This window comes from Saprolegnia parasitica, assembly GCF_000151545.1.
Source record: "Saprolegnia parasitica CBS 223.65 unplaced genomic scaffold supercont2.102, whole genome shotgun sequence".
Classification (NCBI taxonomy): domain Eukaryota; phylum Oomycota; class Saprolegniomycetes; order Saprolegniales; family Saprolegniaceae; genus Saprolegnia; species Saprolegnia parasitica.
The window spans coordinates 1-26,628 of NW_012156496.1; the positions used below are offsets into that span (position 1 = coordinate 1).

The following is a 26,628-nucleotide window of genomic DNA, read 5'->3' on the forward strand; positions in this document are numbered from 1 at the left end:
GCTCCCGTGCAGCCTTGGCGGCCGCGCGCTCGGCCACGATGTGGTGGCGCGGCGCAGAGAGGCGGTCGAAGACGGTGGTCATGGTGATGAGGTTGGATTGCGGACGATTGCAACTTTTCTGGTTTGGATCACAAAAGCGAAGCGTTCTAAAAATAGAGGTCATCGTGGGGCCTGATTGGCCTACATCCCTTCGGATTCTGCTTTGTAGCCAATGAGAGGCTGTAAAGAAAAGAATTCAGCACGGTGCGTGCATACACATTCTGATTCCGGATACGACAGTAACGAGAGGCCCCGAGGCGCCCTTTGAAACGGCGTCGCTGCACGGTCCACAGGCATCGTATCCGGAATCAGAATGTGTATGCGTGCTGAATTCTTTTCTCGACGGCCTCTCATTGGCTACAAAGCAGAATCCGAAGCGATGTAGGCCAATCAGGCCCCACGATGACCTCTATTTTTAGAACGCTTCGCTTTTGCGATCCAAACCAGAAAAGTTGCAATCGTCCGCAATCCAACCTCATCACCATGACCACCGTCTTCGACCGCCTCTCTGCGCCGCGCCGCCACATCGTGGCCGAGCGCGCGGCCGCCAAGGCTGCACGGGAGCTCAAGGAGTGCACCTTCCGCCCCAAGATCAGCCGCCCGGCCAAGGCACAAGCCGCGGCTTCGGGACAAGACACGGCGCCACACGATCGTGGCCGAGCGCGCGGCCGCAAAGGCCGCCAAGGAGCTCGCAGGGTGCACGTTTCGCCCTACGATCCACGCGGCGCCACGCAAGGCGGCCGTCACATCGCCTCTGGCGACAGCGTGCCCTCGCCCGAGTGCGCTCGCTCGGACCGTCGAGCGCATCCTGCGCGACGCACGCAACAAGCAACGCGCGCACTAGGAGACTCTCGATTATGAACCATTCATCTATTTAATAATACCACAAACAACATGCCTTTAAAGTGTACTAGTAGTCGATATTACAAGCTGCCTCAACACTCGAGAAGAAGTGGTCGTCACGCCGACACCATGCAGTATATACAGTTAACTCGGCCTTATTCAAAGCTGTAGACAAGGACGCAGCCATCGTCGCCGGCCGCCACGAGCTCATTGGGCGTCGTTACAATGGCTCGTACAGCAGCCTGGTTGGCGCCGAGGCCGTAGCACAAGGTGTCGGTGGCCAAGTCGTGCACGAGCAGCATCCCATCGCCGCTGCCGCTAAAGCACAGGTCGTGGGCCACATGCAGCGAATAGATGAACGTCTGGTGGCTATCAAACGTCGACCGGAGCGCGTTGAGGCGCGTGTCGAGGACGTGGACCTTGCCGTCGGCGCCGCCCGTGACGAGAACGTGTTGGTTGGATGGTTGCTCGCGTAGAAAGCTCACCTACAGTACCACTCCTTTGCCCAAAACACTCGTGGCATGTCAAACGTACCGCGCCCTTTCCCGTCTTGCCGCTATGCACGGGCAGCGCGAGCGTACTTGCTTTTGTGCGCAGGTCCCAGCGCTGCACGACGCCGTCTTGGCCGCCGCTGTAGGCAACGTCATGTGCAAACACCGAGCCCAAAACACTCGTGCAGTGGCCGTCGTGCGCTGCCTTCCACTTCTTCTCGAGACCATCTAAGCACCATGTGCACCAATACTCGTGCAAATAGCGATACAAGAAGCAAGGTCGAAAACGAGCACCGAGCCACTGCGGTCACCGCCAACGAGCCGTGAGCCCCACAGGCTGCAGTCGAGGATTGGGGCGTCGTGCCCTCGCAACACATGTCTCTCTCGACCATTCTTGCCGGCGCGCCGTCCGGGGGTCGCGTCCCACAGCCGATACGTCTTGTCGTAGCTCGCGCTCACGATCCAGTCGTTGCCAATCGTCTGGACGAGCGAGATGGACCCGGCGTGGCCCGTCTACCGTCGACGAGACTCGAGTGGTCGATAGGTGGTGCGATTCGCAAGCGTACCAGATCTTCGCAGCGCGCGACTGCACCGTTGTCCCAGAGGCAGAGCTTACTGTCCATACCCGCAGAGACGACGCGGCCATCTACATTCCCATGAGCTTTTACATTCCATGATGCTGTCAACCGGCGAGGTGCGCGACGGCCGTGACCCATTCCTTGTGGCCGCACGTCTTGGTATACAACGTACGTCCCCGAGCCTTCTTGGATCCGGAGCTGCGCAGCGGGATTGTGTAGAGCGCGTGGTCGCAGCTGCCAACGACCGCTTCCGAGCCATCCGGCGCCAAGCTCATGCACGTCAGCGGCTGGCTGGATACGGCTTGCGCCGAGCCAGCTGCATCGCTCGGACCTCGTGGCCACGACGATGGACGGGTCGTCGGCTCGGCTGTGGGCGCGGGTGCGCGCGTGGCACCGACAATCTTGGGCAAGACAATGTTGTCCTTTCCCGAGGTGGTCGCGCTAGCAGGCTGCGGCTGCTTGGACGAAGGCTTGCGCGGGTCGGCGTCAAAGGCCGCCAGGTACGCGTCGTTGGCAACGTGCGACGCGGACGCAGCAAACTTGGGCGCACGCGCAGGCTTCGTCTCCATGTTGCAGGCGACGCGCTCGACGACAGGTCCTGACGATGCGTATTCTTCGAATCGGATCTGCCGGCGGCTCATCGCGTCGGCTACGGGCGAGCAAGGCGGCCGTATGCTTTTTACGAGGTCCTTTGAGAATTGATTCTTCTGACGTGGCAGGCCGACATGCCAATATAAAGATCGGAGAGGGAAGCTCACGCTAAACGCGACAGTGCGCCGAGTGGCATTTGTGATGTTAGCCTTCCGCACCGATCGTCATCGTCTGTTGCTATCCACTACGTCGTGCTGGCTCTTGAGGCAGCTGGAGCCTCATCTTAAGGTTCCGACAATACAACCGATCTCTCTACTGCATGCCTCAAAGCTCAATATCTTCGTTCTCAGTACATCATGTTGTGACGTGGTTACGTGCGACTGATCGCATGGGTGTGGCAGTGAGTTGCGCAGTAGCCTTTGCGTTGGCTGCCCTTCTTGCAGCCAGGGTGCTTGCAGAGCTTGCCGCCACCATGCGTGCGGCAAAACCTCAATGATTTGAGACTCCGAGAATTATGCTGTCGAGAGGAGGAGCGTACCCAGCGCCTTGGCTGCTCTTGGTGCACCCGGGGGCCCGGCAGCGGATACCACCACCGTGGTTTTTGCATCGACCGCTCGATTGGGCGCCGCGGGAGCAGCCGGGCTCTTGGCAGCGCCGGCCACCGCCGTGACGAATGCAGAGTCCTCGGCCCTGACTGCTCTTGATGCATCCTGTTGCTTCAATGAGATTTTGGCTTTTGAATCGATAGCTTACCAGCCACGGAGCAGCGGCGGCCACCACCATGCGCCTTGCACAGGCCGCGCGACCGAACGCGCTTGTGGCACCCGTCAATCGCGCAAATCTTCTTCGCCTCGTCGTCCGTGACGTCGGGGGCAAGCAGCAAGTCCAGAGGGCACTCGAAAAGGTCGTCGACGGGGGCGGTAGCAGGATCGTTGAAGAAGAGGACGTCGCAGAGAAAGCCCATCTCGTCGTCGTGGAGCTCCTTCCCACCGTCATTGTCCTCGATCGTGTCAAAGTCAAACGCTGGTAGCGCCAACAAGTCGTCGCCAAGTGACGCTGCGAGCGGAGAAATACCATGGGATACGGTGGTCATCGCCGTGCGATGGAGGGGCTGTGATAGCGCAGGAAATCGAAATCTGACGACTTAGCACGCACGTTGGATTTACGGACAGGCCACGCTGCCCCGCTTATATAGTGGCTCGTCTACTACACTTGGCCTCGCTGCGCTGCTTGCACGCCTTCACCATCGCACGCTACGCAGCAGAGCCATGAGCTACCATGCAATGCAGCGAACCGACGCGTCATACCCGAGCAGGTCTGCTCGAGCACCATGAAGTTGTATGGCACGCGCTCGATGCGCTGGCCGTGGCACCGGTCGCAGATGCGCAGCGTGGACGCTCCGCCATAGACGTGCGGCGACGGCGCGGGCGCGCTGCTCGCGTACTTGGCGCGGAGGTCGGCGAGCGTCGCTGCGTCCATTTGGCTCAAGTGTCTCTTGGCAATCCAAAACCAACGCGAAACCGGCGGCGATGGACTCACTTGTTTTTTGTATGCAACCGCACTTGACCCACATGGGGCAAAACGGATGGCGCACTTAATGAGATATATGGCGTTAAAGTATATCTTGAAAAGGCGCACTTGAACGAGCGCGTCGTCTTGCACGATGAAACGGAAGCTTACTCGGCAAAGAGGCAGCAACCTCATGGAGGACCCGGACCGCGTGCTGCGCCTTTGCCGCGCGATACTCGATGACCTGGACGGTACATGCACCAGCCTGTGCGACGACGTCCAGAAGGACGTCAACCCGACGCATGCGCTCTCGGCCATCGTCGAGGTCGTCACGTCCGGTGCACTTCCGGGTACGACCTCAACCGAGCATGCGGCATGCAGCTCATGGCATCGTGTGCTAGCGGACGCCGAGGAGCGCCTTGTGACAGACTACATGGAGCACTACGTGCAGGTCTTGCTGGCGCGGTCTTTTGCCGACACTGTCGCAGCGACCGTGAACGAGTTCTTCCAGGTACACACGTCCATGCGATGGCACGCACGCACGCGCATCGCGACTAGTTTACGTTGGAATGCGTCGTGTCACGGCTGCGCATCGGCGACCCCAGTATGCTCCCGACGCTCTATCGCCTCATGGACGACAACCGCGCCTTCTACCTCAACGACGCTGCTCGTACGGCGCAGATCGACAGGAAAGGCCAAGCTCATGATATGCATGCATTAGAGGGCGACGGCGCAACCTCGGAGCTGCTGGCAAAGAACATTGATGCGTTTATTGAAGCGGGCGGGTTCGACGCGATCTTGTGCAACCTCGACCCGGCGCTGTCGCGGCAGCGGGCAGGCGACCCCGCGACGGACGACGAGAACGAAGATCTCGAGTACCGCATTAGCCAGCCCTTTGAGCTCAACGCTGTCGTATGCGCGTTCAAGTGCGTTGTCATTGTCAAGGACCAACTGGCGACAGGCTTCATGCTCGAGCTCCTCCCCGCCTTGAGCGACGCGATCGTCGCGCACGTGGCCGCGTTGCCAGCGGACCTCTCGTCTGTCCAGCGCAGCGAGCTCGGCGAGGCTGTGCACCTCTTTGAGATCTTGACGAGCCCGACGCACGACCATCTCTTCTACACTCTCACCCTCGAGGTATATGTTTTTCCAGTCAAACGAGCACGAGTTTATATCCCGCGTAGATTGCGCACAAGATGCTCGGGTGTCGATCGCTCGAGAAGCGGCTGCACGGACTGGCCGACATGACAGAGACGCTCAAGCAGCTGCCGACGCCGATGGCAGTGGCTTGGCTCGACGCGCACCAGGTACAATCCGCTTGCCCAACGTCCATGTTCTCAATGGTGTCGACGCAGGTGCTGGGGCATCTATTTGGCGACACGATGCACGCCGAGCTGCTCAAGCGGGCTGCCCCCATCTTTGATATATACGCCGGCGAGAGCGGCGTAGCGGCCGAGCACCTCGACCTGGTCTGGGGCGTGGCCATGGACGCGAGCAAGGGCCGCCACGAAGCGCTTCTCACGACGACGCTCGAGCTCCTCGTCGAGATCGTTGCCAACGCGCAGAGCGTCCCGTACGTTCTGGGCCGTGTCGCGTCGCTGCCAATCATTGACAGCGCGGCGCTCAGTGTGCTCCGCGCCGCAGCCCGCAATGCTCGCGGAAGCGAAAACCACCAGCAAGTGGCCACACACCTCTGGAACGCGCTCAAGACGGACCGCTGCGTTGCAAACATGGACATGTGCATTCAAGCTCTGCACGCGCTCCTCGGCGAGGCCATGGGCGACGTCTTCGTCGACTGCTTCCACCTCATCCAAGTGCGCTCGAGCCAAACGCCAGAAGCGGTGCGCGCGGCGCTGCACTTTCTGTCGCACTTTAGCCGTCTCTTCTCGGAAGGGTACCGCCCGCGGCTGACCGAGAAGCAGTGCCATGACCTCCAGCCAACGGTCTTGACGGGTCTCTTGAACGAGCTCTCCGAGTTCAAAGCACGCGGCAACGCCGAGAGCAACGACGCGCAAGAGCCTCTCAAATGTCGGCTTCTGGCGTTGCACGGGAGCTGGCTGCTGGTGGTACTGGCCAACCACGGCACGCGTATGAGCCCGTCGCAGCTCAATACGCTCTGGCACAACTGCGTCGCATCGGCTGCGACGTCGTCCGAAGCCGATCTTTGTTTTCAGTGGTTTCAGCTCTGCGAGCAGCTTTTACCGGACGACACGATGACACTGCTCGACCACGATTTGCGCATGCACATTGTACACCAGTTTGGATCGCTTCCGAGCTGGCTCATCTCGGTCGACGCGCTCGAGTGCTTCCACCTGCTCTTCCAGTCGGTCAACTTGACGCTGCAGTCATTGCAGCCGCTGCCGGGCGACAGTGACGAAGTGCGTTGCGCCGTTGTGCTGCCGCTGAGCGACCTCGTGGGGCTCTCTGAGCTGTGGCACTTGGCGCTCCATGCGACGGGCGACGTCGTTGAGACGTGCATGGACCACCTCATCGCGTATCATTTGGACGTCGACGTCGACGCCGATGTCTGCAAACGGGTGTTTACCGACACGTGCATGGGACATTTGCTTCGGGCCAAGGCCATAGTCACCGCAAACGACACATGTAGCGACGCGGCGCGCCTCGTGACCCGCTGCGTCGCGCTCTTGCACCGCTTTTTGACGGCGTGTGCGCCAGAAAAGGCAGTGACGCCCGAGCTCGCGGTGCTCCCATCGCCCGCCAAGCCGGTCGATGGCGCGCGCGTTCTCAAGCAGTCGGTCTTGCAAGCGCTCAACGACTTCGACGCCCCGAGCGACGACTCGTACGAGTCGCGAACCGCGTCACTGCAGCGGGTCGCGCGCATCTATCCGCTGCCGGCACCGATTCAAGTGACGGTGAAAGCAGCGCCGACAAGCATTGACAACGCGGTCGTCAACACGGACGAGTACTTTGACGCGCTATTCCACGTCTTGGAGTGGCCATCACCGACGAGCGACGGGGCGTGGGACCTGCTTTCGTCGCTCCCGACCAACCGCAAGCTACTGGACCGAATGGTACTTCTTCGAGACTCCGTCTCGAGCGCCGTGCACTGGGAGAGCTTGCTCGACACGTCGAACGCGCACCGGTTGCTCTACGGTCTCCGCATCGTCGAGGCGCTCTTGCTGCCGGCGGACGACGTCTCGGGCGACCACGCGGCACGCCGGCAATGGCGCGAACGCTTTGTGCGCCTCGGCGGCGCACTCCACCTCTACACTGCGATTGTCGCGTGGCCAGCAGCGTCAACGTCGACGTTGGAAATGACGTGCTTGGCGGCCGCGCTGCGTGTGGTTGGGTACATCTGGGGCCTCGACGCGCTCCCATCCGCTCTGCCATCGCGCTTTGACCAGCAGCTTGTGGCGGAAAGCCTTCCGGCATTCCACCGCGCCGTGGACGAGGGCCGTATCGTGAGCTTGCTTTTGCACACGATCGAGCGACATGCGTTGGCGGAGATGATGTCGGACGACACATCGGCCGTCGTCGACGCCGCCATGCACATCGTCGTCTTGCTCGGAGCCCGCGCACCAGCGTACGTGCACACGCACTTTCAAGGTCAGTGGCAGCCGTGGCTTCGGGCCATTGGGCTCCGCTGCCCGGATGTCGGCACCCGCGACCGGCTTTGTGACGCGTTTACGTCGTTCTTGCGCCAGCATGGACAAGCCATGCTGCCAGACGTCGCGCAAGCCGTCAGCGCCATCGCCCTTACCGTCACGGAGTCCGAAGCCAACGATGCATTTTTTGCTCTGGCGACAAGCGTCTTGGCCGCAGCGCTTCCGTTGCCGGCAACCATGAGTTGGCTGAGCGCTTCGAACTTTGCTGCGACGCTGCTGCAGCACGTGCAAGCGCACACGAGCTCGGAGCGCATTGGTTCGGGGCCCGACATCGTCTTGGTCGGTCTGCTTCGGCTCGTGCAAACACTCGTTTCGGCCAACGTTGTGGTGCCGACGCCCGAGATGGTGGACAGTCTGTGGCACGCGCTTCTCTTTGGAAACGACGGCGTTGCGTGCTACTCGGAGCTTGCTCGTGGCCATGCGCTGGACATCATCGAGCGCTTCGTCGCCCAGGACCCCGCGCACATCGCACCCACCGCGTTGCAATTGCTTGTCGCGTTCCAAACAAAAGCTGTCGACGTCCTCGACCGCGTCGGACGGCCGTGGGCGTTTGCGCCGCTCGACGAAGCACGGTCTTCGTCGTCCGCCGCCGGCCTCTTCAACCCCGGTTGCACCTGCTACATGAACGCCCTTGTGCAGCAGCTCTTCCACATGCAGTCGTTCCGGGACGCACTGCTCTCAACGTCGATTGACGCGTCGTCGTCAGCTGCGGATGAGGTGCGCGAGCTCCAGCGCGTCTTTGTCGGTCTCGAGACAACCGCGCGCAAGTTTGTGGACCCGACCGCCTTTTGCGTATCGCACAAGGACGAAGATGGACAGCCGACAGACGTGCGCATCCAAATGGACGCCGACGAGTTCTTTGGGGTCCTCCTCGACCGCGTCGAGTCGTTCGTGACTCCCGCGACGCTCGGCTTTGGCGGGCGCCTCGTAAACCAGATCATTACCGAGCATGGACACGTCTCGGCGCGGGACGAGCCTTTTTTTGCGCTGAGCGTCGACGTGCAGCACAAGGCGTCGCTCGCGGCTTCCCTCGCTGCGTACGTACAGGGCGAGACGCTGGAGGGGGATAACGCGTACTACTGCGAAGTTGCGCAGGCCAAAGTGAAGGCGCTCAAGCGCGTCTGCCTTCAGTCGCTACCCAAGACGCTCGTCGTGCACCTCAAGCGCTTTGAGTTTGACTTTGATACGATGGAAAAGTGCAAACTCAACGACATGCTCGAGTTCCCCACGAGCCTCGACATGCACCCGTTCACGTCCGACGGTCTCGACGGCAAGGCGGGCGAGGCGCTCTACGCGCTGCGCGGCGTCGTCGTACACAGCGGCACGTGCGACACGGGGCACTACTACTCGTTCTTGCGCGACGCGAAGGATCTCTGGGTCGAATGCAACGACCAGACCGTGCGCCCCTTTGACGTGGAGCACTTGCGCGACGAGTGCTTTGGCGGCGACGAAGTCGTCGAGCGCTGGGACGCAAGCACCCGTCGCTATGTGGCCACGGCGCAGTCCAAGCGCCGAAGCGCCTACATGCTTTTTTACGACAAGGTGGACGCGCCACCAGTGCCTGCGCGGACACCGCCGACGAGCCACGTGGCAGAGGCGACCGCGACAGTGTTGGCCGAGAACCAAGCGTTCTCAAGCTTGCTGCATGCGTTTGACGCCGGATACGCGCCGCTCCTTCGGCAAGTACGCGACGCGCTGGACACTGACATCTCAGCCACCGACGCGCAGGCGCAGGCGTCGACTGTCGCGGCGTCGATCCTCTTTGACTTTGCACTTTTGAGCAGCGCGCCGAGAGCGGACGTGGCGGGCTTGCTCGCGCCGCTTTTGACGCCTACCGCTGACTTTGCCGCGTGGTTCCTTGCGTACGCAGTCACCGAGTTGCTCCCGACAGCACCAGGCTGCATTGCGATCGGCGAGTACGTCCAGCGCCGGACGCGGCTCTTTGACGTTGTGCATCTCTGCTCCGACACGCAGCTCCGAATCGGTTTCTTTGATGTCGCCTTGGCTTGCATTGGCGTCTTGGCGTCAGAGGCCTCCGCAGAGAGTACGACGACGCTACTCGCCAACTTTCTCGACGAGTGTGTCGGTATCTTTTACCAGCGCGACACGATCGAAGTCGCGGGACCGACGACGTCGACCGTGGTCGCGAACGGTGTCCTCGGGTCGGCGCTCGGCGCTCTTGGTGACTTTCTGGCGCGCGCCATCAGCAACGTGCCGGTCGCGCGCCGTCTCTTGCGCACGACGTGCCACATGGGCTACCACTTTGGCGCGTCGCTGGCGGTCGATGGCGTCGAGTCGACGGCCGCGTCCGTGCCCGAGCAGTTGGTGGCCCAGCAGCCGTCGGCCCGCGTCGCGACGCTCGCACTCGAGACATTGTTCTTGCCGCAGCTCTTTGAAGCGTCCAACGATGTGTTGCCGCACCAAGACATGCAGCTGCTGCTCGACCCGACGCGGCTCTGCTGTGCGCTCGCACTTGGCTTTGAGACCTTTGTGATGCGCTGCGTCCAGGCGCCGGTCGCAACGGACGCGGACGCCGTCGCCGTCGTCAAGGCGCTTTTGTCGGTGCTCGACAGCGTCAAGACGTCGACGCTGCTTGAAACGACATTCGAGCTCCTCGGCGGCCTGCTCACCATGGACGACGATGGCCACCGGCGCGCCCGCATCGAAGCGCTTTTCTCGGCCGACGACGGTGCGCTCGAAGTCGCCTACTACTTCCGCCACCACCGAAGCTTGCACCACTACACGTACTACCTCCTCGACTTTGTACTTACGCACGCCGCGACGCACCGCGACGTTAATGCGTACGTGCAGTCACCCGAGGTACGCTTCGAAGGGATGCTGGTCGTGTCGTCATAACTGTCGGTGTAGGTGCAGACGCAAACGACGTGGGTGCGTCCATGGATGTGGCAGTTTCTGCAGGCAGACGCCGAGATTGGCGACCTCAGTAGCCTCGACGGGGAGACGCATGTCGTGTTGGCGCTCGTCGAGCAAGTGTTTTGGAAGGCTGCCTTGGACGAGAACCAAGATAACGACGACGTCGTCGATGCCCTCCTGATCGCGACGTCGACCACAAAGCTCCAAGCCACGCGCGAGAACGACGACGACAACGCGTGCAGCAACAACACGGCGTCGGCAGTCGTCGCGCCGCTGGACCCGTCCGGTGTCAAGGCCGAACTCCGCGCAGACGCCGATGATCCAGCGTTCGAAGTGTCCTAGTTCGACGTTGCATTTCTTCTCTGTGCATCCCGTTCATTTAATATCAATACATGTAGCACTCCGACAGGCCTTGGAGCATGATGCGTGTTGACGACGTCGACACCTTTATCACTAGAGTTCGTTGCAGATGAGGCAGAGTTGCCATGAGCTCGAATTTCGCGTCTCCCGGCGACCGCCTTCTCGCCCAAGGGTGCTCTCGTCGCTACAAGCTCATCGAGTCTGTGACCAGAGAACACTGTACACACTGGTGATGACAGTATTTATATATGAACGTGTTTCGCGTTATCTTCGCTTTACGCAGAGCTCGCATACGTAGAGACTAGCAATCTCCTTCATTTGCTCGCCGGACCGTGGCTGCGCAGGCGGCGGTGCGGAGGCTCGTCTTGCACTTCGCCATGACAGTGTGTGCAAAATCAACTCGGCGCATGAACAGCTCGATGCTGGCTCGATGCTTCAGGGACAGACGCCATTGAATTTCTTGCGAGGAATGCTACAGGATTGCCACGTCCGCGTTCACAATGAGAAATAAGGGACATAGACAATCGAGTCTTAATAGTCTTAAAAACATCAGAGAAGATCGTCATGTGGCGTTGGACGGGGCTGGGACGACCGAGGGCGGCGCGGCTTGGCAGTTTTACGAACCGTGGCCGACGTACAACGTGGGATCGGTTGGGTTTCGTTGGAGAAGGCAAGGAGTCGACTGCGAGGTGACAAGGGCTCCGTGACAGCACTCGGCGGCATTGGCGAAGACGTCATCCACGGCCCAATCGGGGACATGGGTGGGAAGTACACCGCCTCAGGCAGCTCCTCCACCTGCACTTGGAACCCCCGCAGCGATTTCTCAAAGGCGATCCTACAACATGCATCGAAGCAGCAATGCTTGGTAGGGTTGCTACCGGTCAAGTGACGCGGGCGACGACAGCGTATCTTCAGCACTACTCTGCTGGTTCGTCGTCGTCGTCGTGACCTAGCGGACAGATGAACTATGCCTCCAGTTTGTATCTAGTACACACGTGGCCCTCCGACTTGGAAATGGCGAGGTGTCGGTGCGGGCTCGCGTTGTTGCCGAGCGCTTCTGCTATACACTTATGATGCTCGACATCATGACCGGCGAAATGCACTACCAGGGGCAGACGAGACGGCGAGGTCGTATTGGTTCTTGGACGACTGAACGCGTTCGCGGGGGCTTTGGTACACGCGGCGGGCGTGGAGCTTGGCGGGCGCCGTCGTCTTCCGCGTGTAGAGCTGCCGCATGCCCAGCGTTGCGTGCTACAAGAGACGACTCGAGGACCAATTGCAACCGTTGCCGTACGTCGACGGTGACAGCTTCGGGGCGCGGCGACCGGCGAACGACGCGCGGCGCTTTGGCTGGCTGGCGCACGGGGCCTTTCTTGGTCTTTTCGCTCATGGCGGCGGTGCCGGCGCAGACGAGATAGTCCATAGCTGCGAGATGGCGGCAGCGGTGAGGCAATGTACAGTTGCAGCAAAAATAGTGTCGTCCGTTTCAGCAATATACAAACAAAATGTCCTCAGTTTTCACTGCTTCATTTGGACGCGCCGAAGATGGCGTATGGTGCAAGGTCGAGGCGCGTCCAGGTGAAGCAGGTGTGCCAGTTGGCGATGAGCAGATCAGCAGTGGTTGGCGATAACCCGGGTTATTTTTGGCGTTGGAACAGTAAAAGTTAGTTCGGTGCATCGCAACTTGCTGTTTCTAGGTCCAGCGCACGATCTCTTTTGACTGCGCTTCCTAAGAGCTACGTCTGTATGCCTGTAAACACACAAACCACTGCACGAAATGGCAAAATAGTGGCTGCATTTTGCCGGGTTCGATGTGTGGGCAGCAGACTGACCAACCAACCCACTAATAGTGAGTCACTCAGGCATGGCATGAGTTAGTGCCGAGTAACTACGATTGATGGTTCCTAGTCGATTTAACATGACTAGCCATTTGCCATCCCTAATCTTGGCACAGGACGATCTTTGCGCCCACAGTCGTGGTATATCTGCATCATTTGTCTTTTCGTATTGCGGCTCGAAACCAACCAAAACGTAGTTTGCGCCTACGATTACCCTCGTGCTTTGATGGTGCCTCAATTCCCGAGCTCGTGAGCTTAGTTATTGCGAGAGCGCAAAGCTGTGTCGCGGAGCTGCAGCTCTCCCTGCTCAGCTTGTTTCGCCGCGTACCAAGATGTGCTTGCAGGCGAGTTACGCGGCCACACGAGGCACGAGCTGACTTCTCGCTGACCTTTTCACTCGATCGCTCTCGTTGTACTCGGTACGACCCCTCGGATCTGCACCGACATACAATTGCTCGCCAGGTAGTCCGACCTGTCGAACTAGAATGGCCCGGTATTTCTATATGGACAGTACGTATCGTCGGAAAGCGGTGGCAAGAACGGCGCTGCATGCGTGGTGGATGCTGGCTGCGCCTCTTCGCCCCATTTCCATCGAGCCTCGGACGATCGTAACCAAGTGGTATCGTCTCGGTTATGAAGCTCTCAACGTCGACACGCATGCGAGCGCTGCAAAAAAAGAGGTCGTTCGCTTTTGCATGCAATGAGGGCGCGTTCCATGCAACGCGCGAGCAAGCAAGCGTACATCGCCACGGGACCACGTCATTACGGAGCATTACATCCACGGCTGCTTGCGGTCCACGTGGCAGTACCTGGTGGCTCGGACGCCATGACAAGTCCTTGCAATGTGCCAGTGCAAAATGCACGGAGGATCGCCCTCGCCACTTGCTGTCTTTTCTCTACGATCGCGCGTCGTTGTCGGCGGCAATCTCAAAGTGCCCATTGTTGCTGCGCGTCGCGGTCTGCCACGTCAGCGTTGGGAGCAACTTCAACAACGTAATTAAACCATCAATCTGATTTCGGTATACAAAACACAAGCCAAAGCCGTGCTTATCGAAAAAAAGTGGCCATTTCTGGAAGATTCGCCAACCCCACGCGCGTCCGTATCCGGATCGGCCGCGTGTTCGCCCCTCTTCTCTTGGCGTTTGTATGGGCTGGCGCCACGTGTCTTGCCGGATACGATCGGAGTGCATCCGGCGCTGGCCGCAGGATTCGCTTTGTCATTCTCCAATTTCCACCACGATGGTCAAGACGTTCTCGGCGCTGGCGCTCGCGGCCTCGATGGCCTCGGCCGAAGTCTACTTCAAGGACGACTTTACCTCCTACAACTGGGTCCCGTCGACCTTCAAGCCCGCGCATGAGCGCGCCGAGTTCACGCACACGCCCGGCGACGTCTTCGTGGACGACGCGGACAAGGCGATCCAGACCAAGACGGACGCGCGCTTCTACGCGGCGTCGACCAAGCTCGACAAGGTCTTCAACAACAAGGACAAGGACCTATTCCTCTCGTACCTCGTCAAGTTTGAGCAGGACATTGACTGCGGCGGCGCGTACGTCAAGCTCTTGCCCGCCAACACGGACCTCGAGACGTTCTCGGGCGACTCGCCGTACTCGATCATGTTTGGCCCGGATGTGTGCGGCACGACGCGCAAGACGCATCTCATCTTCAACTACCAGCGCCCGAACGAGGACGAGGCCAAGAACTTGGAGCACAAGACGGACATCAAGGCCGAGAAGGACAAGGATGCCCACTTGTACACGCTCGAGTTGACCAAGGACAACAAGTACAACGTCAAGATTGACGGTGTCGACATCATGTCGGGCTCTCTCGCGGAGAACTGGGCCTTCCAGCCTGCCAAGGAGATCCAGGACCCGTCCAAGTCGAAGCCTGCTTCGTGGGTCGATGCCGCCAAGATCCCCGACCCGGCTGACAAGAAGCCGGCTGGCTGGGATGATATCCCCAAGACGATCCCGGACCCGTCGGCCAAGAAGCCCGAGGACTGGGATGACGAGGACGATGGTGACTGGGAGCCGGCCATGATCGACAACCCTGCGTACAAGGGCGAGTGGAAGGCCAAGATGATCGACAACCCCGAGTACAAGGGCGAGTGGGTGCACCCGATGATCGCGAACCCCGACTGGTTCGAGGACGACCACATGTACAACGTCTGCAAGGACTGCGGTGCCATCGGCTTTGAGCTCTGGCAGGTCAAGTCGGGCACGCTCTTTGACGATATCCTCGTCACGGACAGCAAGTCGGAGCTTGAGGCCCACGAGACCAAGGTCCTCGCCAAGATCAAGCAGCTCAACGACCACCGCAAGGAGGCCGAGGAGGCTGAGCGCAAGCTCAAGGAGGAAGCCGAGAAGAAGGACGATGACTCGAAGACGGACGACGCCGCCGACGAGGACGAGACGCCCGAGAAGGACGAGCTGTAAAGAGCGTCCTATAGAGTCTTTCGAAACCATTTTTCAATATTATTTCCATTCAGTGCTCCTGCAACAACTGCGTCAAGGTCACGGCACGGCCGCGATCGACGAGGCCGCCCGAGTACCCCGCGGCTCTGGCACCAAAGAGGTCGTTGGTCGCATCGTCGCCGATGTGCAGCATCGCACGACCATCGACGTCGGTGATTCCATGCAACTCGGCCGCGCGATGAAAGATGCTAGCGTCTGGCTTGGCGACGCCATGGTCCCAGGACGTCAAGACAAAGTCAAAGTACCCACGCAAGTCGAGCGTCTCAAGGATGGACTCGAGCCGCTCGTCAAAGTTGGAGATGACACCCATGGGCACGCCACGCTCTTGGAGCGAGCGCAGCGCCGGGTGAACGTCGTCATAGACCTAGACCATCGTCAAGCGTCCACGTCGCACTCATCCATGCTTACCTCCCAGGCAGCTCGCGTTGCATAGTGCGAATAGAGCGTCGAGAGAAGCTCGTCCTTGCGAGACCCGACATGCGCCTGCAGCGCGGGCGGAAACGTCGCAAAGATGACGCGGCCCCACCACGGCTGCGCGGTCGTCGCCGAATGCACATGGCCAAAGTTTGGGGACGCAGCGAGCTCGGCGCGGAACGACTGCTGGAACGCCGCCGTGATCGCAGCCTCGTACGACCCGGTTGCTGGCGGTGGAGGCGGGCCGCAGACGGCGACGACGTGCTTGAGGTACGCCGTCCCAATGGCTTCCCGCGGGCGGAAGAGCGTCCCCGTCGCGTCCAGCGTCACGGCGGCAATCCCTCGCCGCGCACTTCGTGCTGCCGCCATTTTGGCCAATCCAAGACTCGTGACGGTGCAAGTCATTTGGGGCAGGGCTGCATGGCTAATTGCACGCAAACGAATCTTGCCGTCGACCAATCACTGTGCAGGCAGTCGATCGACAGCGCGCCACGACACGACACGCTGCACTTTTGGAACTCATCGGAACTCTTCTCCCATAAAGTAAACTCTCCGCTATGTAGGCAAAATGCCTCCGGACAATATGGCTGGGGTAGCATGACAGGCAACGAGTCCATGGTACGGGGTTCCTGAGACGCCTTCGTAATGCGAATTGAACGATAGGGCAAGCTTGTTCACTACGTGCGCCCTTCTTGCGATCGCACCGCGTTATCTACTCAGTCTGTCATCCACTGCTCCCCAACGCAACGTGAAACGGCAGTTGAAAACACATGTTTTATGTCAACTTTGACGCTAGATTTATCGAGCTAGACACCTCGAACGCTGCCGTGAACGGGCGTTTTGAGGTCTCCAAAGTGTCTTCTATCGATGTGCCAAGTTTGAGCGATTTCGTTTCCGATCTGGATTTTGGCATCCGAGTGCTGCCGATCCGGTGCGTGAACCGTTCAGTCGCACTGGATTGGCCAAAAAGATGGCGAAATGAACCAATCAAGGTTGACCATTCTGGGCAATCCGCACATGGCCCAACGGTCGAAGAGAGCCCCGTCCAAGCAGCTTCGATGGGCAGGCGGACGCAACTGCTGCGTTTGGGCTCACAAGAAGGCTCGTCGTCGTCGTTTCCCCCTGTTGGGAGGTTGCATTCCAGCAAGTGTTTAAAACGCACGGCTGTTTCCAACGCATGTAGAAGCAGACCGATCAGCTATGCGTTTAAAACACTTTGGAAGATCTAATCAACGCCAAAGGACACGGGCAAGCATGGCGCTGACGATCCGGCGGGCGCAGGCGTCGGACGCGACCGACCTCGCCAACTTGGCGTACCCGGACAAAACGCTCCAGCGCATCATCTTTGGGCGAGGCCACGTCGCCGCGCTCATCGAGACGTCCTTCTTGGCACTGACGGCCGAAGCGCTCGACGGGTCGCTCGTCGCCTTCCTCGTCGTCAACGACAGAGCGCCGAGTGAGCTGGCCGAAGACGTCGACTACCTCGACTACGTTCTGCAGCACTACGCCATGGAGACGCCGGACGCTGGTCTCGTGACGCTCTCCGTACGTTGTCGCTTCACTTGCACAAGGCTCATGTCGACTGTAGGCGCAGCGCACGCTCTTCCTGTCGTACTTTGTCCAGGCGACCATGGACCACGAAGTCTTCCGCGACATGCTTTTGACCGTCTACCAGCTTCTCACGCACGTCGAATGGCTCGTCCTCCCGATTCCGTCGTCGGTTGAACCGCCAGAGGTGTTTCTCGGGGTCTTCTTCAAGGCGACGCGGACATCGTCACTGCAGACCGAGGATGACACGTATGCAAGCTACGACGTCTTCTTGTCGCACGCCAAGACGCATTTGCCAAGCGTGCACGTGCGGAAGGCCAACATTGAAGACCACGACGACCTCGAGCCGATCCTCGTGTCCCAAAACCAGTACGCACCTTCTTCAACACAGATTCTGTGCTCATGCTGCGACGCCTAGGCACTACAGAGTGCTTTTGGTGACTACTTCTTGGCCGAGCTCATTGCGTCGCAGACAAATCACAGTGCGTGCCTTGTCGCCGAAGACAACGGCCGCGCCGTCGGGCTCCTCGCCGCCACCGACGAAGTGGACCTCGCCGTTCTCCGCGACTCGTTTGACCTCGCCGTGTACAACGACTTGCTCAAGCCCATGGCGGCCTCCCAGCTGCGGAAGTCGCCGTCGCGTCTCCAGAAGCTTCTAAAGCGTCGCACGAGCCCCAAAATCGTCGTGTTTGGGCCGCCAGGCTGCGGCAAGTCGACGCAATCGGACCACCTCGTGGCCACATACGGCGTCGTTGCGCTCTCGCCGATCGCACTGGCGCACGCCGCGGGCCGTCGGGCGACACCGCTCGGCAAGAAAATCCAGCGCCACCTGGACCGCCACGAAGAGCTGCCCAACGAGATTCTCCTGGACCTTGTCTCGAGTCGAATCCATGATACTGACTGCGTCACCCAGGGCTGGGTCCTGGATGGGTACCCCACCTCGGAAGCGCAGGTGTGGGACCTCCTCAAACGCGGCATCAAGCCGGACGTTGTCATCGTGCTCCACGTGCCCGACGACGCGATGCACAAAACCATGTCCCCGGACGACGTTGCCCGCTTTCATCTCCAAGCCGCGTCCGTCCTCAAGTGCTACGCCAAGGAGACGGCCCTTGTGACCGTCGACGGTAGCCTGGACCGTGATGCCGTTAGTTCCGCGATCGCCCATGCGCTTGGGGCGTCCGACAAGACGAAGGGCTTCCAGAGCGTCAAGCAGCGACAGCAGCTGAGCCGAGACCCGTGCGGACCACCCAAGTTCGTCATCTGCGGCCCGCCCGCAGGAGGCAAAGGCACGCAGTGCGAACTCCTCGTGCGCGAGTATGGTGTCGTACATCTATCGACAGGCGACATGCTCCGGTCGGCGATCCAAGCTGGCACCGAGGTCGGGTTCAAAGCCAAGGCCTACATGGACGCTGGAGACCTCGTGCCGGATGAGCTCATCGTGCACGTCATTCTCGACCGGCTTCAAGAGTCGGACTGCACGAGTCAAGGGTGGCTCCTCGATGGGTTCCCGCGCACCGCGGCCCAAGCAGAAGCGATGCTCAGCGAAGGCATTGTGCCGCACCTCGTGATTGTCCTCGACGTGCCCGACGATGAGGTCGTCAAGCGCATCTCTGGTCGGCGCGTGGACCTCGATACGGGCAAGACGTACCATTTGGTCTTCAACCCGCCACCATCCGAGCTCAAGGACAAGGTCGTCCAGCGCTCTGACGACACGGAAGAGACCATCCGCGTCCGGTTGGCGACGTTCCACGCCAACTGCGGCGCCGTCGTCGCCGCCTTTCACGCCACATCGACGATTTTAAACGTCGACGGTATGCAACCGAAAGATATCATTGCGTCCGAGATCACGGCCGCGCACCCCAAGCCCAAACCGCCCCCGAAACCTACGGTCGCGACGGCGACGGGGCCACCAAAGCTCTTGATCTGCGGTCCACCGGCGGGCGGCAAAGGCACCCAGTGCGAACTGCTCGTCAAGGAGTTTGGCGTCGTACATCTCTCGACTGGCGACATGCTCCGGTCCGCAATTTCTGCCAACTCGGAGCTAGGCCTCACGGCGAAAAGCTACATGGACGCTGGAAAGCTCGTGCCTGACGAGCTCATCGTCAAGGTGATTCTCTCGCGCCTCCAGTCGCCCGACTGCAGTAGCAAAGGGTGGCTCCTCGATGGATTCCCGCGCACCGCCGCTCAAGCCCAAGCAATGCTCGCGTTGGGCATCGTACCTGACGTTGTCATCGTGCTCCAAGTCCCCGACGACGAAGTGGTCGGGCGTATCTCAGGTTGGATAGGATACTACATATTGCATGTTGCGAATGCGTGGAGGTAGGTCGCCGCGTCGAGGTTGCGACCGGAAAAACGTACCATATCGTGTTCAACCCGCCACCCCCCGACGTCATCGTCGTGCAGCGCTCCGACGACACGGAAGAGACGATCCGGGTTCGTCTCGGAACGTACCACGAAAATTGCGGCGCCGTCGTCGACTGTTTTCAGGCACAGTCGACAATCTTGTCGGTCGACGGCCTCCAGCCCAAGGACGCGATTGCAGCCAAGGTCATTGCCACCGTGAACGCGGTGACGAACCCGCTCAAGGCGCCGCCGCTCAAGCTCATCATCTGCGGCCCCCCCGCGGGCGGCAAAGGCACCCAGTGCGAAAAGCTCGTGGCCCAGTACGGCGTCGTGCACATCTCGACTGGCGACATGCTGCGCTCGGCTATCGCTGCGGGCACCGACCTTGGGCGCAAGGCCAAGGGGTTCATGGACCGCGGCGAGCTCGTGCCGGATGATCTCATCATGGACACGCTTCTGGATCGTCTCACGCAGCAAGATTGCGTATCGCGCGGCTGGCTCCTCGACGGCTTTCCCCGCAACGAGGCTCAAGCGCGGGCGCTCGTCGCCTCTGGGATCGTGCCAGACGTTGTTTTAGTGCTGGATGTGGCCGACGATGAAGTCATCCAGCGCATCTCTGGTGCATCATATCACGGCCGTTCGCAATGTCATCACATGTCTGGTAGGTCGCCGCGTTGACGTGGCGACGGGCAAGACGTACCATGTGGTCTTCAACCCGCCGCCGCCAGGTGTCAACGCCGTCCAGCGCTCGGACGACAACGAGGCGACCGTCAAGATTCGCCTGAAAACGTATCATCTCAACGTCGCGGCCGTGCTCCGCGTGTTTGCGCCGCTCTCGCATGTCGCGAGCTTCAACCAGCCGTCGACGACCGAGATGACGTTTGCGATTCTTCGCACGATCGAGGACACGCGCGCCAAGGTCGACGTGCAAGGGAATGCGTTCATCGTCACGCTTTTCTGCGTGGATACGCCGTACACGTCCATCTCGAGTGCCTTCTTGCGCCCCGCGTTCGCGCTCTTCCAGCACAAAGAGTACTGCGTCGTGACGCTTCCGCCGGGCGTCGCGCCGCCGCTCTTCCTCGCGCCGTTTGCCCTCGTGCCAGCGAAGCCCACGAGCACGTACTCGCACGTGCTGTACCTCTTGCACCGAGACGCGGTCGTGTTTCTCGCGCCAGAGGTGCCCCACGTCCTTCGCATCGCTCGCTTTCGCATGACCGAGCCGTGCGACGCGCTGAGTGCGCTCGTCGAGACGCTCTCGCCAACGTCGATTGCGGACATTGAGACCGACATGGCGCTGGCGGCCGAGGAAGACGACATCGACCTCGAGGACAACCCCAAGCATGTGCTTTTTGTTGCGCGCCTCCATGGTAGTACAGGATCGCTCGTCTCTGCAGGCTTTTGTATGACGCATCGTAGGGACCGTGGTCGGCCTCGCATCGCTCGCGCGGGACAGCGACGTGACGTCCGGTTTGAAACACTTTTTCGACGTCGAGCAGTTTGTGTCGCTGACCCACCACCGCGCGAAGGACCAAGCGATGCTATCGCACTTTTTACTCAACCCATTGTATGCGGTCACAGGGCCTTTCTTTCTGCAGGAAATCATGCGCCTCTTCCGCAAGACGTGTCTCTTTGCAAGCGTGCCCCGGCGCGGCCACGTGAGCCCGCTTGTCGCGGAGAGCTTTGTCCTCGCGCCCGCGCGCCGTCAAGTCGTTACCTCGTCCGACACACCGATGGCGCTCACGCGTCTATCGTCCAACGCACTCTATTTCTTCACGAAACGACTCCTCTCCGAGCCCAAGACTCTGGTGACAGCACGCATCGTCGTCGTGGGCGCCTCGGACGCCGGCCTCACGGTTCTCAAGCAGCTCCTCGGCGTACCGTACCTACGCTTGACCAACGTGACGCTGGTGGCGCCCCACGGACTGGAGGTGCCGGCGCCTGACGTCGCGCCGTTGGCACCGCCCAGCATCTACTCGCCGACAGACCTCGACCAGACCGGCATTCCTACACACGTCCGCGTTGTGACGAGTCGCCTCGTGCAGATCGACCGCGCGGCCAAAGCCATCGTGCTCCTCGACAACTCGTGTCTGCCGTACGACTTGCTCGTGCTTGCAACGGGGCTCACGGACACCGTCTTGCCGTCGCTCCGACTCGTGCCCGAGTACGACGGCGAAAGCTACGTGGTGCCACCCGTGCCCCGGGGCGTTGTCGTCCTCGAGGATGCGTCCTCGGCGAAAAAAGTGCACGAGACCCTTCGAGCGTGGAAGCGCGCCAAGAAGATCGGGCGCGTCATCGTTGTCGGCACGAGTGCGTATGCAGCGACGCTCGTACACGCAGTTCGCGACAAGCTCGGCGCGAGCGCCCAGATTTCGTGGCTGTGCGCCGGTGCGGTCGACGACGACGGTCGCATCCGAGAGCACGTCGAGTCCATGCAGCCGACGCTCATCGTTGGCATCACCAACCTCGTCGCGCCCAACGGCGTGCTTGAAGGCATCACGATCCAGCCGCCGACGCCCAATGAGGTCGATGAGAGCGGCGCGCCCCTGCCCGTACCCCCCGTTCGAATGCTGCCATGTGACCTGCTGCTCTGCTGCGACCGCAACGACGTGGACCCGGATGCGTTCCGCGCCATCAACGACAGTGGCCTCGTCTTTGATGGTCGGCTCGTCGTGAACGCGTCGTTCCAGACGTCCGACCCGTGCATCTACGCAGGAGGCAGTCTCTGTCGCTTCTCCCGGCGCTTCCCAAAGGCGCTGTACCAGCAGTGTTACAGTGCGCGCGAGTGCGGCGAGCTCCTTGCCAAGTCCCTCTTGCGCGTGGTCGACCCGATCGTGGGCGCGACGATGGACCCGACGCCGTCTGGTGGATCCGATGCGAGCAAGCCGCGTCCACCACCGGCGTTTACGCAGCCCAAGATCGTTGTGGGCCACTGGACGGGGGACTTGCATTATGTTCGTATCCAGCTCCCGGACGTCCCAACGTCGTTCAAATCGCTTGCGACCGAGAACCGCGAGATGCAAACCTACTGGTATTCTTGCTTGAAGAATCGAGCACGAGGGGTCTCATGCCTTTTCTAGTTGCTTGCAGTTCGACGACTTTGGCGTTCTCTCTCGACTCACCTACCTCGGACGCGACGCGGTCAATGTGACCAACCTCGCATGCCTTGTGGGACTGCACGAAGCGTACCTCAACTGCGCCATCTCGTCGTTCCACCAGAATCTGGTCACGGACTGGATCGAGTTTTTCAGCCAGAAATGGGCCATCGCCGTGTACCACGACCGGTCCACACGCCATTCATTGCAACGGGCATCGGTGTCTCATGTCTTTGGCTAGTTTTCTCGACTTTTGCAGCAAGCTCACGGCGGCGTCGCAGTACGACGAAGGCGTGCGATTGGCGATCGACAGCGTCCACAAGCAGTTTAAAGATGGCGGCGACGTCATGGCGGCCATGGCGCTCGCCCAGACCCAAGTAGGTCGCGGCGGCGCCAGCCTCGCGCCGACGACCAAGAAGATGCTCGAGCTCAAGCTGCTCGAGCACCTCTCGGTCAACCGCGACGTGCTAACCATGTACTTTTTACCCCGCGCCGCCAAACCGCCGTCGTAGTGTACTCAAATCGTCTGTACATACATCCCATTCTCCCGTATGGTTGCTGGCACTTGGTTGAGCACGACAGTATTAACGCTCCCAAGGACAACGAGGCACTTGCCAGCACCCATCGATCGACGAGGTATCGTTTCGAGGTGTACGTGGCCTACTTGAGGTGGACGTAGCCGCGACGCTCGACGTGACGGTTGGATCGCTGGCCAAACCAAAAGCCAGTGGCTGCGCTGAGCACCACCGCGACCCAAGCCGTCACGAGGACGTACTGCGATTGATGGCTACCGTCGTAGTAGCCGGCGGCCGTGAGCCACCAGTCGGGGTATCCCATCGGCGCCACGACAGGCACGGCGTCGGTCAAGTTGCTCACGACGTAGCCGTCGTGGAAGCGGGTCATGAGCGTCGCAAAGAGGTCTTGGAACGCGCGTTGCGCCACGGCGACGTTGGCATCGCCTTCGCTCGTGAGACGGTCCACCGTTGCATTCACCGTGGCTCGGAGACGCGTGAGGCCTAGGCAAGAGTATCCATGTTTCGAGATTGCGGGCAAAGATAGAGACAGAACCTGCAGCGAACTCGGCTTCGACCGCTCCTTGCACCGCCGCGACGACGGGGTGGGCGAACTTGTAAAATCGGGCGGCCGTGTTGCCAACGACAGCGTTGGTCCAGAAGAGACTCGACGCGTTGTACTGGAGAAGCGACCCTGTCGCCAAGGCGCTCGGCATGCGGCTCGCCAATGGGAACACGGGCGTAAACAGTGTCCCGTGCGGTGCGTACGGACCAACCCTACCCACCGATTGAGAAAAACGACTATGCAATCGTCGACCGCACCAGAGCACACTCGTGCCGTTATCTGCAACGGACGCAATGTACGAGTACGACGCACGGAAGATCGAGATCGCACGCTCAAACTCGTTGCCGTCCCAGTGGCCCGTTTCTATCAAGAGGACAAATTGATACTTGCGGTTGATACTGTACATCGAGGTGGACCATAGCGATCTGGGTTGCCGTACGGGCCGGCAGCGATGCCTTGCGTCAAGTCCCACGGCGTGCCTTCGTAGTGGTCGCGCTGGAAGCGCATGAGGTCGGCCGCGGAGAGCCGAGTCGCCACCTGCAAAGAGGACGTAAGACACCAATCAACAAACCACTTGCGCACCGGCACAGAGAAAGGGTAGTCCGAACCGTAGGCGTCCGTATGCGGTGAGAGAGAGAGGTCCGGGTTGGCCAGCGTGAGCACGCGCCACTGGCGCCGCGTCGAGTACCACGGGTTGGCCGGTGGGTGCGCATACGCGCGCGTGAAGTCAAAGATCGAACGACCATCCCAAAAGCCGTTTCGGCGCGCCACGTCATGAAGGTTGGACGATCCGAGATACGTTGTCGCGTCCGAGAGGTCGACTTCGTGGATGATAAAGGCGTTGGCGACGGCGGCAACGTGCGTCGGTGGCAAACGCTGGGCAACCCACACCGCCGACGCGCCCGTGTCATCGGGCAAAATGTGGAAGACCCACGCTTCGGTCGCGTCGATGATCGTGAGCGTCTCGCCGGCCTCGGCCTTGTTGTCGTCGTCCTCGCCAGACCAGTACCCGCCGTAGTATCTAGACAGGCACGTTGAGATTCCAAGCAACAGTGTAGTACCCTACCCGTAGGTTTCGGCCAAGGAGCCCATGAGCGCAATCGCGCTGCGGGCCGACTGCGTTCGCTCCAGCGCAAGCCGCGACAGCTCGACAATGTCCAAAAGAGCGCGGCCACCGTCGTAGGCCGGCTTGGCCCACAGCTTGGCGCTGCACGTGCTCTCGCCAACGCCGAGGCCGTGGTCGTTCAGGATGCCATACACGCCTTCAATGTACCCGAACGTCGCGTTCGCTTGCGGGAGACTGCCCACAGGCTTTTAACTGGACCAGTTGTAAAAGCCGTGGGGTAGATTCGCGGCGTCGTACTCGGGCGCGCCGCGGGCAGACCCGACTAGGAGTGCTTATGTAGCACAAACTGCACCGTCGAGGAACGGGTACCGTAGCGAGGAAAGTACTGGATCGCCGGCCAAATCGAACGGGTCGCGTTCATTCCGTGCACCTTGGGCGGGATCTTGACGATGCGAAAGTCGCACGAGCTGCAGTCGTTGGTCTGCGTCGTCATGGGCGCGCCCGTCGTCGACGCCTACTACGACCATGGGCACAGTGTCGAAGAAGAGAGTCGACCTCGGCGCCGACGATGATCGCCGTGCAGCGGTCGGCGTCGCGGTATCTTGCGGCAGCGACAGCTACCATAGCAGCCGCAAACCCGAGTGCTCTCGGCATGGGGACGCAACTTTGCAACTGCGCCCGACGACCGTGCTCCCTGTCAAGCAAGATCATAAGCGTTGATTGGCTCATGTCATGGGACCAATCAAAACAATGGAAATTTGGAATGCCAAACTCGTCGGTGCAAGCTCCTCTTTGATGCAGTGCCACAGCACTCGACCACGCCACGTGGGGCGACTCAAGAGCTTGAGATTCACATCATCACCGAGCTTGAGACTCCTGGCGCTCCCGTTCCTCGCGTGCAGGTGTCTTGTGCAGAGGATGCGTCGATTGGAGAATACTCTCGCAGCTTTGGGCACCTGCAATCGAGGACAGATCGGCTCGATAGACTTCCTATGGATACCAAGCGCAAACTGCCAGCAACAGTGTCGTCGGCGATGAATCTCGTCCTGAAACGTGCCACGTCATGCGAAAGAGCACCCGTCTTCGCTTGGTCGCTTGAAACGCAAGACGCTGCAAGTGGACACCGAAAGACCAGTTGCAAGGTGCATCTGAGCGTCGCAGCTCCCATCATCGGCTCACTCAACGCGGTACGAGACCAGCCGTGCTGCCAGGTCACGAGCCGGACGACCAACTGGCCAATCAACGCCGAGATGCGACACGGCGCAAAAGACGTCTTTTTGGCCAATGGCCTTGCGAGCCGGTTGTTATCCATTCAGAACCGCATTGCCCCTCTGCCGAGATGGCCGCCCAAGCCTCCCTGCCACCAGCGGCCCATCGTCGCCCCGCGGCCAGCCGGCGCCCGACTCGATCTCGTCGGCGACGCTGCTAGAGCGCGTGCAGTCGTACGCGACCACGGGCACCATCGACGCCTCGGGCCTCGCGCCCCTCGAGGTCGACGTGCTCTTCCACGTCCTGCACAAGCTCCACGACACGTTCCTCAAGCAGTACGACTGCGACGAAGTCAAGTGCGACAAGACAAGAAAGTGCCCGAAATGCGGCGTCTTCCGCGTCCAGGTCCTGCCGTCGCCCGACGCCGAGCCGACCCCCGACGACGTCGACATGGAAACATGATCCAACGCGAAGACCGATCACGAAGAAGATACCTAGTCGTCGAATCGACCGACTGCTTTTAGTACATAGTAGCAACCCACCTAGAATACCTTAATAAACCCGCGGCCATGGCCTCAACCTGCGATGCGACGGACGCGCGCCACAAGCATCGCTCGTGCTCGGCCCATATCCATTTACCTACGGTACGATCTTGCACGAC

The 26,628-nt window shown here is 60.6% G+C and overlaps 9 protein-coding genes across 9 annotated transcripts; 4 read left to right on the plus strand and 5 right to left on the minus strand.

Annotated features, from left to right (window-relative positions):
• Positions 1-969: 969 nt before the first annotated feature.
• On the minus strand, positions 970-2,604 carry SPRG_13192 (hypothetical protein). Its single transcript, XM_012352566.1, has 5 exons — positions 2,061-2,604; positions 1,940-2,019; positions 1,643-1,886; positions 1,417-1,601; positions 970-1,367 (listed from the first exon to the last, which is right to left on the minus strand). Exons 1-5 carry the CDS (start codon positions 2,590-2,592, stop codon positions 1,038-1,040), a joined length of 1,371 nt encoding a protein of 456 aa, XP_012207956.1. The 5' UTR covers positions 2,593-2,604; the 3' UTR covers positions 970-1,037.
• A 276-nt stretch (positions 2,605-2,880) lies between these two features.
• Positions 2,881-4,021, minus strand: SPRG_13193 (hypothetical protein; the record flags this gene model as incomplete). The annotated part of the gene is made up of 3 exons (XM_012352567.1): positions 2,881-3,002; positions 3,303-3,565; positions 3,850-4,021. The coding sequence occupies 3 exons, from the start codon at positions 4,019-4,021 to the stop codon at positions 2,913-2,915; spliced, it is 525 nt and encodes a 174-aa protein (XP_012207957.1). The 3' UTR covers positions 2,881-2,912.
• Positions 4,022-4,232: 211 nt separating this feature from the next.
• On the plus strand, positions 4,233-10,986 carry SPRG_13194 (hypothetical protein). The gene is made up of 7 exons (XM_012352568.1): positions 4,233-4,401; positions 4,453-4,562; positions 4,610-4,721; positions 4,773-5,185; positions 5,233-5,355; positions 5,404-10,494; positions 10,543-10,986. The coding sequence occupies exons 1-7, from the start codon at positions 4,245-4,247 to the stop codon at positions 10,888-10,890; spliced, it is 6,354 nt and encodes a 2,117-aa protein (XP_012207958.1). The 5' UTR covers positions 4,233-4,244; the 3' UTR covers positions 10,891-10,986.
• A 447-nt stretch (positions 10,987-11,433) lies between these two features.
• Positions 11,434-12,377, minus strand: SPRG_13195 (hypothetical protein). The gene is made up of 5 exons (XM_012352569.1): positions 12,203-12,377; positions 12,015-12,159; positions 11,904-11,968; positions 11,787-11,857; positions 11,434-11,743 (listed from the first exon to the last, which is right to left on the minus strand). Exons 1-5 carry the CDS (start codon positions 12,329-12,331, stop codon positions 11,458-11,460), a joined length of 696 nt encoding a protein of 231 aa, XP_012207959.1. The 5' UTR covers positions 12,332-12,377; the 3' UTR covers positions 11,434-11,457.
• A 1,590-nt stretch (positions 12,378-13,967) lies between these two features.
• SPRG_13196 (hypothetical protein) lies at positions 13,968-15,242 on the plus strand. The gene has a single exon (XM_012352570.1). The coding sequence runs from the start codon at positions 13,986-13,988 to the stop codon at positions 15,177-15,179; it is 1,194 nt and encodes a 397-aa protein (XP_012207960.1). The 5' UTR covers positions 13,968-13,985; the 3' UTR covers positions 15,180-15,242.
• On the minus strand, positions 15,193-16,019 carry SPRG_13197 (hypothetical protein). Its single transcript, XM_012352571.1, has 2 exons — positions 15,627-16,019; positions 15,193-15,582 (listed from the first exon to the last, which is right to left on the minus strand). The coding sequence occupies exons 1-2, from the start codon at positions 15,999-16,001 to the stop codon at positions 15,229-15,231; spliced, it is 729 nt and encodes a 242-aa protein (XP_012207961.1). The 5' UTR covers positions 16,002-16,019; the 3' UTR covers positions 15,193-15,228.
• An 836-nt stretch (positions 16,020-16,855) lies between these two features.
• SPRG_13198 (hypothetical protein) lies at positions 16,856-23,127 on the plus strand (the record flags this gene model as incomplete). Its single annotated transcript, XM_012352572.1, has 8 exons — positions 16,856-17,177; positions 17,221-17,549; positions 17,610-19,456; positions 19,504-20,142; positions 20,189-20,890; positions 20,940-22,551; positions 22,601-22,804; positions 22,857-23,127. The coding sequence occupies exons 1-8, from the start codon at positions 16,887-16,889 to the stop codon at positions 23,125-23,127; spliced, it is 5,895 nt and encodes a 1,964-aa protein (XP_012207962.1). The 5' UTR covers positions 16,856-16,886.
• Positions 23,128-23,266: 139 nt separating this feature from the next.
• SPRG_13199 (hypothetical protein) lies at positions 23,267-25,412 on the minus strand (the record flags this gene model as incomplete). The annotated part of the gene is made up of 9 exons (XM_012352573.1): positions 23,267-23,631; positions 23,684-23,904; positions 23,950-24,055; positions 24,109-24,229; positions 24,275-24,713; positions 24,759-24,992; positions 25,017-25,080; positions 25,128-25,272; positions 25,314-25,412. 9 exons carry the CDS (start codon positions 25,410-25,412, stop codon positions 23,276-23,278), a joined length of 1,785 nt encoding a protein of 594 aa, XP_012207963.1. The 3' UTR covers positions 23,267-23,275.
• Positions 25,413-26,008: 596 nt separating this feature from the next.
• Positions 26,009-26,591, plus strand: SPRG_13200 (hypothetical protein; the record flags this gene model as incomplete). The annotated part of the gene is made up of 2 exons (XM_012352574.1): positions 26,009-26,058; positions 26,111-26,591. 2 exons carry the CDS (start codon positions 26,009-26,011, stop codon positions 26,427-26,429), a joined length of 369 nt encoding a protein of 122 aa, XP_012207964.1. The 3' UTR covers positions 26,430-26,591.
• Between the last annotated feature and the right edge of the window lie 37 nt (positions 26,592-26,628).